The following is a 12907-nucleotide window of genomic DNA, read 5'->3' as shown; positions in this document are numbered from 1 at the left end:
TTTACTTTAAACCTGGGCCAGCTCCCAGTCTGGTGATTCTATGCAGAGTTTTGCTAGAACAAGGGCGGGAGCAGCTCTGAGGAGTGAGATCTGCACCTGGCAAAGACTGCATCAACACACACCTATGCCACAGGAAATATTTCTGAACCTCCAAAAGCATTCTCACCAGATCCCTCAGGAAAGCAAGAACAAGCACACATTACATTATAAAACTAGCAAAGGAACAAACTTCAGAGAGTAGCCAAAGTTGTATAATAGGCCAAGGAAGGAATCAGGTAATGATAACAGCTTGTTCATCTTCTTTACCTAAATTCAGGTGATGTTATCACTAGCCCTAGCCTGCTATATATTTTATAGTAAGCAATTCTAGTCTTTCAGATTAGCAAGCTATATATATATTTAGTGCTTTATTCTCAAACTGTTTCACCACAAATGACAGCTCATTTCACAAACAGCTTATCTTATGGCTAAAGATATATAAATACATACTAAAAATGCTGCTGAAAGTCTCTGAATGTATAATGCAGCCTGGTAGACATGGTAGTGATTGTAACACTGCTTTGTAGACACAAATGTTAAAGAAACTTGGCAAGAATCAACACATTTTAGCTACTCAAAATTCAGATTTTCTCAGTCTTGTCCCCTTCTGATGAATGGAACATATGGGAGTATTGTTCATAAAACTTGCATTGCTTTTCTCGATGTCTACCAAAATTCCTCATCATGACAATATTTACCAAGATACATATAGATTCAAATTTGAATTAATTACCTAGAAGTTTTTCTGTAGTCCCAGGTTTACTGGAAAAGAAAAACACTTCAGAAGCAATGTGTTGTGAGTATTTAACAGTAGATGTTATAGCAACAGAGGTAGTGGAGTGTTTGGTGGAGAAGGCAGCTATCCAGTTAAAAACCATCAATGCTGAGTGAGATAAAAGACAGGGAAGAAAGTAGTTGCTTTGCCAAAAAGCAGTTTGAAATCTGACATTATAAACAAAACACATGTAAGTCTAGACATAAATCCTCTCTCATATGCTGAAGGCTCCATAATATTTTAGCTAGCATTATTACTTACAAACAAACAATTCCTGAAATACAGCATCACAACTGCAGAACAGCCTTTAACCTTGTGTTCATCCACTCAGGAACCATGTTATTTATTATCTTTTATCCCTTAATTATGGGGACTTCACCTACTGCTCTCTGCTCATTTGAAATGCAGAATAAAATACAATGGATGTCTGAAGACTTAACAGGTGTCAACCAGATATTTGCCAGCTACCACTACTATTCTACTGGGAGGAGTTGCTGTTCTATAAATACTAATTAGAGTTTTGCACATGATCTTGCTGAAATACCTAAGGTGATGAGTGGCCAGTTGTTACTTTTAAAAGATTAGCACAATTTGAAAAACTAATGTCCCCAATGAGGCAATGCTCACACTGAATAATCAAGAGTTATAGCTGTTCTCTGCCCAAAGGGAATATTTGCTCACTTCATCATTTGGAAAATCTGCTGCCTCTCAAACAACTCACTCTTCTATTTCACTTTGAGAAACTTGTAAAACTTCATACAATCAATATAATAGTACAGTATACGTACTTAAATGGTCTTCCACTGCTATGCCCACATGGTAGGTTTCATGAATACCTTCCAAGGACAGAGTTTTAGTGTGAAATCATGATTAAAAAATTGCAACAAAATTAGGTTGCACTTAAAAGAAGCAGCAAAGAGAAAGGAGATTACAGTAGAAATGGCATCAGCATAGCAAAAATTAAATTTCTTCAAATCCATCTCCCCTCAAATCTTCACCTCCACATATGAGACAAAGAAAAATGACTCAGTCAGAACAGGTCTCTATTTTAGTAATTGAGGTTTTTATACTTGTAGCAGTCATTATTGAGAAAAAAACACCAATTCTCTAAAATCTTGGTGTAATACTTCTGAACAACCAGCTAATTTTAAGCAAAAATGTTAAGTGATCAGACACAGCACATTCCATTGGCTTGAAATAAAATCTTGAGGTTTATCTTGTCCAATTTGCTATGAAGTGCAACTGATGTAATATGGTGCAACTCAATGCTACATTTCTACGTATGAGCTGTGATTCACTGCAGTGAAATTTGACCAGTGCAACTGCCACAACCCCATACTATTTAGCGTCAACGTGGTGCATCCACAAAAATCACCGAAAAATTGATAGAGGGACTTAGAACTTAACCTACTTCATTGGTTTTTTTGCTCTATCCCTCTGGGAAAGAATATTCAGTAAATCCATTACCACATATGGGGAAAATAGACATTTTAATCAGAATTTATTTTTCTGGGTTTTTTTCTTTTTAAAAAAATGATCTTTTTCTTTAGCATGAAATCTGTTTTTTTCCTTATCCTTCAGCATATTGCTTCCTCTTTTTAAGTAGCTCATTACTGGAAATATTTGGCCTTACTTCAAAAGAGAAGAATATGTCAACACCAGCACATCTGTGTCCACATAGAGTGCTTTGATGACAGTGATATACTACATTTACATCAGTAACACTGAGCTGAACCTTGATGCTGTCTGCATTTAAAGATCTTACCCCACAGGGCAAGAGAATACAGGTCAAAAACGTTGATCTGTCTTTGACACACTCTCTACTTCAAGAGCACTTGGCAGTGATTTGTTCCAAAGTCAAGAATCAAACTCAAAAAATGTTGCAAAGCTCGGAGCCATGTTTGCATAACCACATTCAAAACAAATATTAAAATTCACGGTCTCTGGAGGCCAATCTACTTTTGTTATGCAGGATTTTGAGAGCACTGTGGTCAAATTCTGTCTGGAATACAGTGGGAACTTTCTCACTGAAATCAAAAGAACATAACTCAAGCTTCAATATCTGTTGGTAAGAGGAGTAATGTGCCTACATCTCTCAAATGCAAAAAGGAAAATAGACGCTTTATCACCCTAAAACTCAAACCTGATTATATAAAAAAGGGAGTGGAATTGTTACATGTGACACAGCATTGCTTTTATCAGTGTGGCCAGAGGAAGTTGGGAGAATTTTAGTATGGATTACACACTTACACAGGCAGGCACAATAATCATGAGTTCCTCAAATATTTAGTACAGAACAGTTCAGAGATGAAGGACTGAGCTCTGTTTCAGAATATTTGGAGACCATGGCTTCTGGTAATCTTCCTTTTAACTTGATTTTAAAAACTTTTGGGTTTCTTTAACTTTTGTAATTAATATATTATTTTCTAATTTAATTACATTATATCCACTAACCTGCTATACTGACTTAAATCTTAATATAAGGTGGAGAGTTTCAATAGTTTCCTTCCACAGTTCTGAATCCTGAGTACCCTCGTGGAAACCTCAGCACTTTTGCAGCAGTGAATGATTCAGTATTGCTTGCTAGACTAAGATATACAAAGCATCTAACAGGATCAGATCGATGCAGCTGGATATTGCGCTGTTCATGTTCAAGCACTACAACTACCTGTATGCTGCATTAGCAACTGTAAGTACTAGTAAATCCTATTTCAGCAAACAGTGAAAGAGAAAATTTTGTTTACAGGTTTCTCTAGAATGCCATGGAAACAGATACAGAGGTAATTGTAAAAGGCATAATCCAAATGGAAGACAGCTCTAATAGAAAGCATATATCCAAAAATAATGTATGTGTTTTCCCACTTGGAAAACACATGCATAATTCCTATTAACATCAAGACAGAAATTATACTGAGTAGACCCCAATATCACTAAGGTCCCTGATAACAGTATGAATTAATGTGCACCTTCAAAGTACAGCAAGATGTTTTCATACACAGACTATTAGAAAAAAAATAAAAATACCTTAATAGAGTAATGATCTTTTTAAAGAAAAAAATTACAGCTAGAGTTTCTGAAACAGGATTAAAGTTTGGTAGTAGCCCTGTACAAGGAAGCTGCTCAGCACCTGCTGCCTACACTGTGCCTGGCTCCAGGCAATATTATTCATTCTTCACTTTCATGGGAGCAAAATACATCCCCTAAAAATATAAAACACAAAAATAAATAGATCTCTGGGGAAATGGAAGAGAAATCTGTTTTAAAAATAGTGAAGGAGCCTATATGTTCTAGAAAAAGCCCATTTTGCATTGTTTTGTAAGATTTACACTTTAATTTGAAACCAAAGTAAGGCATAAAATTTGTATGAAAGCAATATCTGATTTATAGATAAACTTAACACACAATGTGCTTAGCTGCAAATACCAGACCCTAGTGAGAGAAGGAAAGGGTTTTGAAAGATGATTAAAGTATGCTTGATAAATGTGGCCCTGAAATGCCTCAAAAGATTTTTCTGAAGTTGAATAGTAAACACAATTAACAGGACTTTTGCTACAAAAACACTAAACACAATGGATTTTTTAAATTAATTTTCAATGTTATTACATGCTCCTATTGAGCTGGAATTGACTCCATTCACTAACTGTACTGTGAGACAGCTCATGATGACCTTACCATCTAGACAAAAAAATAAATAGTCATTCTGTTGCTCATATGAAGAGGAAGCCATACAATAACAATGATCCACCAAAAGTTAATGTTAACAAAATGACCACCAAAAGTTAACATCTTGTGGGTGGAAATTTTGTGACAGTTGAAGTATTTAAGAAAGATATATTTATAAGGCTCAGATAATATGCAGCTTGATCAAATGTATTATTAATTAACCAATAAAAAGTAGCAGCTGTAAAGGCTTACAAGAATATATTACTGTACACTTATGGCCTAACCTCACCATCCATATTCAAACAAGTCTCCTAGCTAAAGGCAAATCATGTAATTCTTCGGAGTCTTGCATACATTAGGACTCATTAGATTTACATATTATTATTCACAGTAGACATTTCATTAATTTGCTTTGAGAAAATGTACCATCTATATGGGTATACATGTGTTTCATATGTGCATGCCTTTCTGTGTTGTGTAGCTTACGACCAGGTTATTTGGCCACCTTCTGTTTTAGATAAAGCAGAGCTGACACTGCTCAGCCACATGAGGTCAACTCACATGGCAGAGCTCACATTCTTCCACTAAACTCTGACCACCTCAGAACAGAGAGAACAAATCCAAACAGCCTTTCAGAACCCATTCAGGCCCAGTCCATCTCCCATATTGTTTGCAGGCTTTGTCTGGGAGACTGCTAGCTGACACAGGACAAAACTGGCTCAGGGACTGTCCTAACAGTCCCTGATGGTGAGAATGGTCACTGAAAAATAATTTGGCCCAAGCCCTGACTGTTCAGCTTCCTTGAATGGACTTCACTTCAGCCATGCTTCTTGAAACAAGGCACTTCAACACACCATAACAGCAAGGCTGGAAGGGACCTCCAGAGTTCATACTGTCCATCTGCTCCAAAGAGAACCTGTTCTCACAACACTGCTTTTGCATCAGGTCCTTGGTACAAGTGCCAGGTAAAACATTTTTATCTCGTTAAGCAAGTCTTTGAAAGGATAACTTACCATTTTGGTCTGCTTGTGGATTTCACCATTGGAGCCATCCCATCTCTATAGAGGCTTTTTGTTTTACTGAAGTTGACAACATTGAAAATTACTCTCTGGGAAAAAAAAAAACAAACAACAAACACAAAAACAAAAACAAAGAAAAAAGGTCAGGTATAAATATGTGTATTTATATGTGTATTGCATATATCAGTTGCATAAAAATATACACAGAAAATATATGGAATAGATGTGTATTATTGTTACTCTCCATAGATCTCAGGTAATGGATACCCTGTCTGTTTCCTACTATTTTAATAGTCTATGTTGTTTTACACTGTAGTGATATACATTGTATGTATGTTTTGAATTTAGTATGCTGATTTTTCAGTAGGTATCCTAGCCGTACAAAGACATAGGTTACTCAGATCTGAAAACAGAAGAGCAAGTCCTGTTTGCTGCAGTTAGTGTTAGAAAGGTTGGTGGAAAGCTGGGAGACAGGGTAGCAGTCCTCATGAAAACCTTCCAACTGCTTCATAGAATCACAGAATAGAATCACAGAATTGTTTAGGTTGGAAAAGACCTTTAAGATCATCGAATCCAACTGTTAACCTAGCACTGCCAAGTCCACCACTAAACCATGTCCCTAAGCACTACATCTACAAATCTTTTAAATACTTTCAGGGATGGTGACTCAACCACTTCCCTGGGCAGCCTGTTCCAATGCTTGACAACACTTTCAGTGAAGAAATTTTTCCTAATATCCAATATCCTAATATCTGAACCTCTCCTGGTGCAACTTGAGGCCATTTCCTTTTGACTTATCACTTGTTACTTGGGAGAAGAGACCAACACCTGCCTCACTACAACCTTCTTTCAGGTAGTTGTAGAGAGCAGTAAGGTCTCCCCTGAGCCTCCTTTTCTTCAGGCTAAACAACCCCAGTTCCCTCTGCTGCTCCTCAGAGGGCTTGTTCTCTAGAACCTTCACCAGCTTCATTGCCCTTCTTTGGACACACTCTTGCACCTCAATGTCTTTCTTGTAGTGAGGGGTCCAAAAACTGAACACAGTATTCAAGGTGTGGCCTCACCAGTGCCAAGCACAGGGGGACAGTATTTCTGACACAAGCCAGGATGCTATTGGCCTTCTTGGCTGCCTGGGCACACTGCTGGCTTATACTCAGCTAGCTGTCGACCAACACAGCCCCCAGGTCCTTGTCCACTGGGCAGCTTTCCAGCCACTCTTCCCCAAGCCCCATGCGGACCCGGCCTTGTTGAACCTCACACAGTTGGCCTTGGCCCATCAATCCGGCCTGTCCAGATCCCTCTGTAGAGCCTTCCTAACCCCAAACAGATCAACACTCCTGCCTAATTTGGTGTCATCTGCAAACTTACTGAGGGTGCACTCAATCTCCTTGTCCAGGTCATTGATAAAGATATTAAACAGTACTGGCCCCAGAACTGAGCCCTGGGGGACACCACTCATCACTGGCCACCAACTGGATTTAACTCCATTCACCACAACTCTTTGGGGCCAGCCATCCAGCCAGTTTTCCACCCAGTGTAGAGTACACCCATCCAAGCCATGAGCAGCCAGTTTCTCCAGGGGAATGATTCATCTGAAAGCTTCTTAGGCATTTCTTTCAACCTGCTTAGGCCTCACATAGCAGCAGGAAAAAATAAAGTTTTCTGATTTTCTTTCCCCAAAAAAAAGGAATACTTCACTTCCTTTGGCAAAAGGAAGAATTTTCCTCTGCAAAAACTGTACAGGATACCTATACAGTAGAAATTGCTCATAGCCATCATTTGTTAGAATATGATAAAGAAAACATTCCAACTCTGATCTTAGTTTAGACTGATAACTTTGGGAAAACTGTAGATGATATTTAACAGTTCAAAGGAAGAGCAAAATTTAGATCTTTACTGGTAATGGACTGATACTGAAAGTAAATTCATGCTGGGGGAAGAAAAGACAGAGACAAAACCTTCTTCCTTACCATCTGTCTGCTATGTCATTCTATACAAACTTACTTATTCTGTTTCTGTTAAGAAAGCCTAGGTTGGATCTAGCTCATCTCATGTAGTACATTTACTTTCCAGATATTAAATCGACTATACCTGGTTTCTTGTACTCTTTTGATACCCAACATTAATGTACACATAAAAACTGAAATATGAAGACAAAACTAATTTTGATACAATATTCCAGGATATACTGACACATTCCCTTTGTACCTCTCTCTTTAAATTTCTTTTCCACAGGTATCAGTGAAGACAGACCGCTAAAAATTATATTTGCCCTAGGTATTCACACACTTGTTTTTAGAACAAACTATTGTAATGTTTACACTCTTAAGTAATGGTTCATGAGAAGTCTGAGAATTAAATGGCCACTGTTTAAAATCAAACAATTTTGACTAAAGCAATAAGATCAATTAAGCTTTCATATGTAAAATTTTGCAAAAACAAATCTGGACCTTCCAGGCAGTCTCCTCAGACAACAGTGAATTATAACATTAAAGTGAAAAAAATCAGCAATGGGACACTGACAACAACAGCCAGGCATGTTTACATTTATATGTGGGGCAGGTAGGAATCCAGGTAAACTATATAGCCCTAATTAAGTATCTTTACACTCAAGAAAAATTAAGACAGTTTTTCTGAGGTGAGGTAGTGCTGAAGATTTTGTAAATGGAAGCACAAGCTGCTATGTATGCAAACTCTGCAAATTAGTCAAACAAAATCTAAGAATAACCTGTAGGTTTTAGTGAAACTGACACAAAAAACTAGCAAGTTGAGAAAAACATTTCCTTAAAGATGTTAATTCAATTTTGTACCAAAGTTAATGAGCAAACTACATATCCCTGTACATGAGCTTTCATGTATTTTGTCTATTGTAGCATTTTGAGATTTTCTAATGGTCATGAGATGAGTTTATTTTTATAACTCTTGATGAAAACACGCACTTAATTTACAAAATGTTGTATTTGTAGTTTTAAGTATTTAGGATATTGCTTATCTGATGAAATATCCATCTTGGGAGGTCTTTAGTTATTTTCCATCTTCTTGTGTAATGATATTTAGGTCTCTCTATATTCCATACTCTACATGGAAGCATTTTCCTGTATTAGAATGCTGAGTTTTTCCTCTGTTACTTAACTCTGTTCATATTTGTGAAAACAAATTAAGTTGCAACAAATTGGTTTGTTAATCTTGATGTTTGCATGGAGTGAATGAAACAAACAAGATCTCCAAACCAATTGCCTTAAACTTTGGATGCAATCATGTCACTGTTGGAAAGAGAAAGTTGCTAATTTTGTTACATACTGACTCAGAGCAGACAGCTGGTAGAGAATGTTCTTATTCCAATCAAGCTTATTTTGTATAATGAGTTGGGCAAATGTACACAACTGGGTAAGCAACGTATATAAAAACAAAAATATGCAGCTCATTTACAAAACACTACAGATTATAACATTTCAACCAGGCATGTTCACCACGGAGTAAGCAGTTAGCAATGCGTGCAGTTCTCTCAGCATGGTATATAGTTAGATTGGCAGAACCAAAAATTTAACAGCACAGAACAGAACTTTATCAACATACACCACTGAAGTAATACAGTACACAAACCGAAGCACTCAAATAAGCAGCTGAACTCAGTCAAGTATTCCTGGTGATAGTTAAAGTAGTCCATGCAGCTCAGTCAGTGAAGTGTGCAAAAATGTAATGACTACAGCATGCACACCTTAGCTGGAAAAATATGCAGCTTGCTCAATAAGGTATGCAAACATCTTTGAACTGAATGCTATAATAAAAAGGTTGTGATACAGCAATCAAATGTTTGCTGAACAAATATAGTTTTCAGTCTAATTTTGGTCTATACTGACATTCTTTAACACACCAGTTATACGCTGTAAAGAGCAACAGGACTAGATATACACTATGCATATTAAAACACTCTTTCTTACGAAAATTATCACTATTCTGTGTGGTTTTATGAATCATAGAGACATACAATGGGTGGCATTTAATAAGCAGTATAATTCAGATAAAAATTTTTTAAAACTAGCTTTTTTTTTTTTTAAAGTCAAGTTAAGAAAATAAAACTAGATTAAATGTACTTGCAAATTCCCTAGAAATTGCTCTGGTCTCCAGAGCATCAATCCAGAGAAAAATGGCAGAAATCTTTACAATAGAAATACTTGTATTCATTTTGGAGGGTATGAATACCACTAAAAGAAGCAATATTCGAACTCATGCTGTACAAGAAATTATCAGTGTGATTTCACTTCAGTTGTTACACATTTTCAATTTACTGCATTATTCTTGCAAACTGATCTGCAACTTCTGGGTAAGTGGAAGAGGCACAGTGTAGAAAAGCCTCTCAGGACACCGCCAAGTAAACCCATACTATTTGGTGGGGTGCATCAGGATATATTGTGGCTTCACAGCATGAGGGAAGACAACTGCTGCAGTCTCAGTCTCATGGACTGCCAGATCTGAGACAGATGTTGGAGAATGTGAGACAAGGCAGGTATGTTCCGCCTGCTGAGAGAAGGAAGATGTCCTCTTTCCATAATGTGTGCAGTAAGCATGCATTTGGAGGTATCTTGCTGCTAAAACCATTAAGACAGAAAAGTGAGTAAAGGCTTGGTCCTGCCTTTAGCCTTAAAATTTGATTAAATCTGCTTTTCCCAATCATCCTTTGCAAACTTATTTCAGGAATTAAAAACACAAACAGGTGTTAAGGGATGCTCAGTGTTTTTCACATGAGCAAGATAAAGGTGAACCTTGAACACAAGGGGAAAAGATAGCTGAAATGTGTCACACATTTTATCTTATTACCAGAAGTTTGCAGTTTCCTGATGGGGCTGGAAAGAGCTGCCAGTCTTTGGGGGACAAGCACACATCAGTGTGGTTCTGGATTGGAGCTGAAGGCATTGCGCATGGGTAGTCATATTGGACATCATATTCCAACAGGTCTGTGTGAGCACAGGGTGAACTGTGATCTCTTAACCATTCATTGTTCACCCACATTCTGGCAGGTTTTCCATCTGAACCTACCAACTGAAGCAGATATCCAAAAGAAAAGTCACACCTTTGCCAAAGGTTAAGTGCTTTCCCACAGGATAAGGACACACTAGGTCCCTCCAGAAAGACTGCCAGGTTTATTTTGCATGGTTTTCCCCAGCCGACTTCTCAGGAATAGCTGAGCTGCTTTGGCTGACATTAAAAGAAAAAAAAAAAAAAAAAACAAACAAACCAAAGAACACCACAAAATTCTGCCTCAGGCAGACACCTGGCACAGAAAATTTTGTGTCAAATCATTCCAAGTATGAGAAGTTATAACATCTGAAAATAGGGTTTGCAGTAGGAAGTGTCAGGCATTCTTAATATTGATGTAACATACACATATTAAATATGATCCCTGAGGTCCCTTCCAACGTGGTAGTCTATGGTTCTATTCTATGATTAACAATTATATAATATATTTAATACTAATAGCATAATAATTTCATTTCATAATAATGTCAATTCAGTGGACAATGCTGCATGTTACAAGTATGATACAAACTTCACTATGAGATGCCCAGATACATGGGAACCAGTTGTTTGAAGGCAGGAACAATTTCATCATTTAACCAGCCAAAATAAGAGAACTGGGCACTAAGTATTTATTCTGATGAAATTAAGTCTGAGCTCTTGTGATCTGAATGACCATTAAAGATCCAAAGTTCCTGGATACCATCGGCTTTGCTTTGCTTTCACTGCTTGATGTCTTGATTTTCTCTCCGCTGATTCTTTAGATATTACAGTGTTTTGTGAATTCCTGAGACCTGCAGCTTTTTGTGAGTTGGCTTCTTGCCTTCGGCAAGAATCTTGGTTATCCTTTCCTTCCTTCCTTTTTTTTTTAAATCCCTTCTCTTTCTTTTATAAATGTAAGTTTTCATCCCTTTAAAGGGCAGATCTACTTTAGAATTGCATTCCATTTAAAAAAAAAAAAAACACACACAAAGAAAAGAAGAATGAACTCTCAAGCCAACCCCATGACTTGTGAGATTTTGAGTCACCATTTCTGAATGTGAGAAACTGGCAATGTGGGATTGCTGCTTTCTCACAAAAAAAGTGCTGCATTTCTGTATTTGCGTTAGAAGGTCTTTGGGATCTTTCCTGACAAAGCACCTTATACAAAGCTACACAAAAATAAATTATACTGGAGGGACTTCAAAATGGAAAGGCAAAAAAAGCATCACTTACAATTGTTATCAATGCTGAAGAAAACAAATAATATAAGAGCCAGGTCTGTGCAAAATCCCCAATGAAAACTTGCAAATTTCATTTTTCTGACCTTTTAAAATTTAAATCATTCATTACTGCTAACATTTTAAAGTAACCCATGCTTTCTTTTTCCTTTTGTAGGAACACATGTCCTTTCAAACAGAAAAGCTTTGAGTATTGATAGCATTTAGCTTTTTTCTCTTCAGCTAAAGAGTTTTCAAAACCAGCTGATGCTCAGGAGGGGAAAATAAACACTCACCTACTGAGGGAGGATGCTGGGGACCATCTAGAGCTCCACCAGACTCGCTAATCAGTTGCACCTGTGTCTTGTTAACTGGAAATTGTCAGGTCCTTACAAGGCAACAAAGTCTTAGGAAAGTGATGCAGAAAATGGTCTACAGATTGTGAATTATAGTATTTTTTCCCTTGGTAGAGCTCTTCATTTAGTTACTTAAAAGCGAGAAATGCTGAAGTCTGGGATGATATAAAGAGCAGCATTAAAATAAGACTCAAAGGATTTTAATACAGTGAGGCCTCTGATATACTGCTATGCTAACTATAAAATGAGTTTAGCATTTATCGTGGTATTTGTCTGTGTATTTGAGATATTCTTGGTGTTCATGATAGCCCAGTACCAATAAGCTATATTAGTGTTTTTCAGTTAATAGGGCATGACTGTATCTTAATGATAAAAAATACTTTTTTAAATAGTTACTAATTTAGGCATTCGCCCTGCTTATCTGTCCTTTCTGGAAGTTCTTTCTTTGCCTCCAAACTAATACACTTAAGCACAGACCCACAGGAGGTGTACCACCTGTGTAAGGCAGTGTTTCCTATTTGGAATTTCACCTCCGATATCGGTGCTATCTCACTTAAGTCTAGAGCAGGGGCATACTGTGGTGAAGGCCATCTTCTAGCAGAAAGCTTTCCAAGGGATCTACAGAGGAATCGCTGTTCCCTGTTTAGTGTCACGCCGTGAACTGACCGCTAGTCTGGCTTCTGTGCATGACCTGTTGGACTTAAACATTGTGAGGGCAAGAGTCACTCCAAGTTTTCCCATTGAACCTTGCTTGGAAAAATGGCAGATTTATTACTAAACACACTCTCCTGTCAACAGAAGCCAACTTTCTGTTAAAGTTTTTACTTTTCATCTGAACATCAA

The 12907-nt window shown here is 37.3% G+C and overlaps 1 protein-coding gene across 1 annotated transcript in view; it reads right to left on the bottom strand.

Moving 5' to 3' along the window:
- BEND5 (BEN domain containing 5) overlaps nucleotides 1-12907 on the bottom strand; it is a 970982-nt gene that overhangs the window by 716108 nt on the left and 241967 nt on the right. The window contains exon 5 of the mRNA XM_074876087.1: nucleotides 5491-5585. Within this exon, the coding sequence (XP_074732188.1) occupies nucleotides 5491-5585 (95 nt within the window). The remainder of the gene's footprint in view (nucleotides 1-5490; nucleotides 5586-12907) is intronic.

The sequence above is a fragment of the Strix uralensis genome, chromosome 8, assembly GCF_047716275.1.
Source record: "Strix uralensis isolate ZFMK-TIS-50842 chromosome 8, bStrUra1, whole genome shotgun sequence".
Taxonomy (NCBI): domain Eukaryota; kingdom Metazoa; phylum Chordata; class Aves; order Strigiformes; family Strigidae; genus Strix; species Strix uralensis.
Note: the sequence above shows the minus strand (reverse complement) of the source record. Positions and strands in the feature narration are given on the sequence as shown.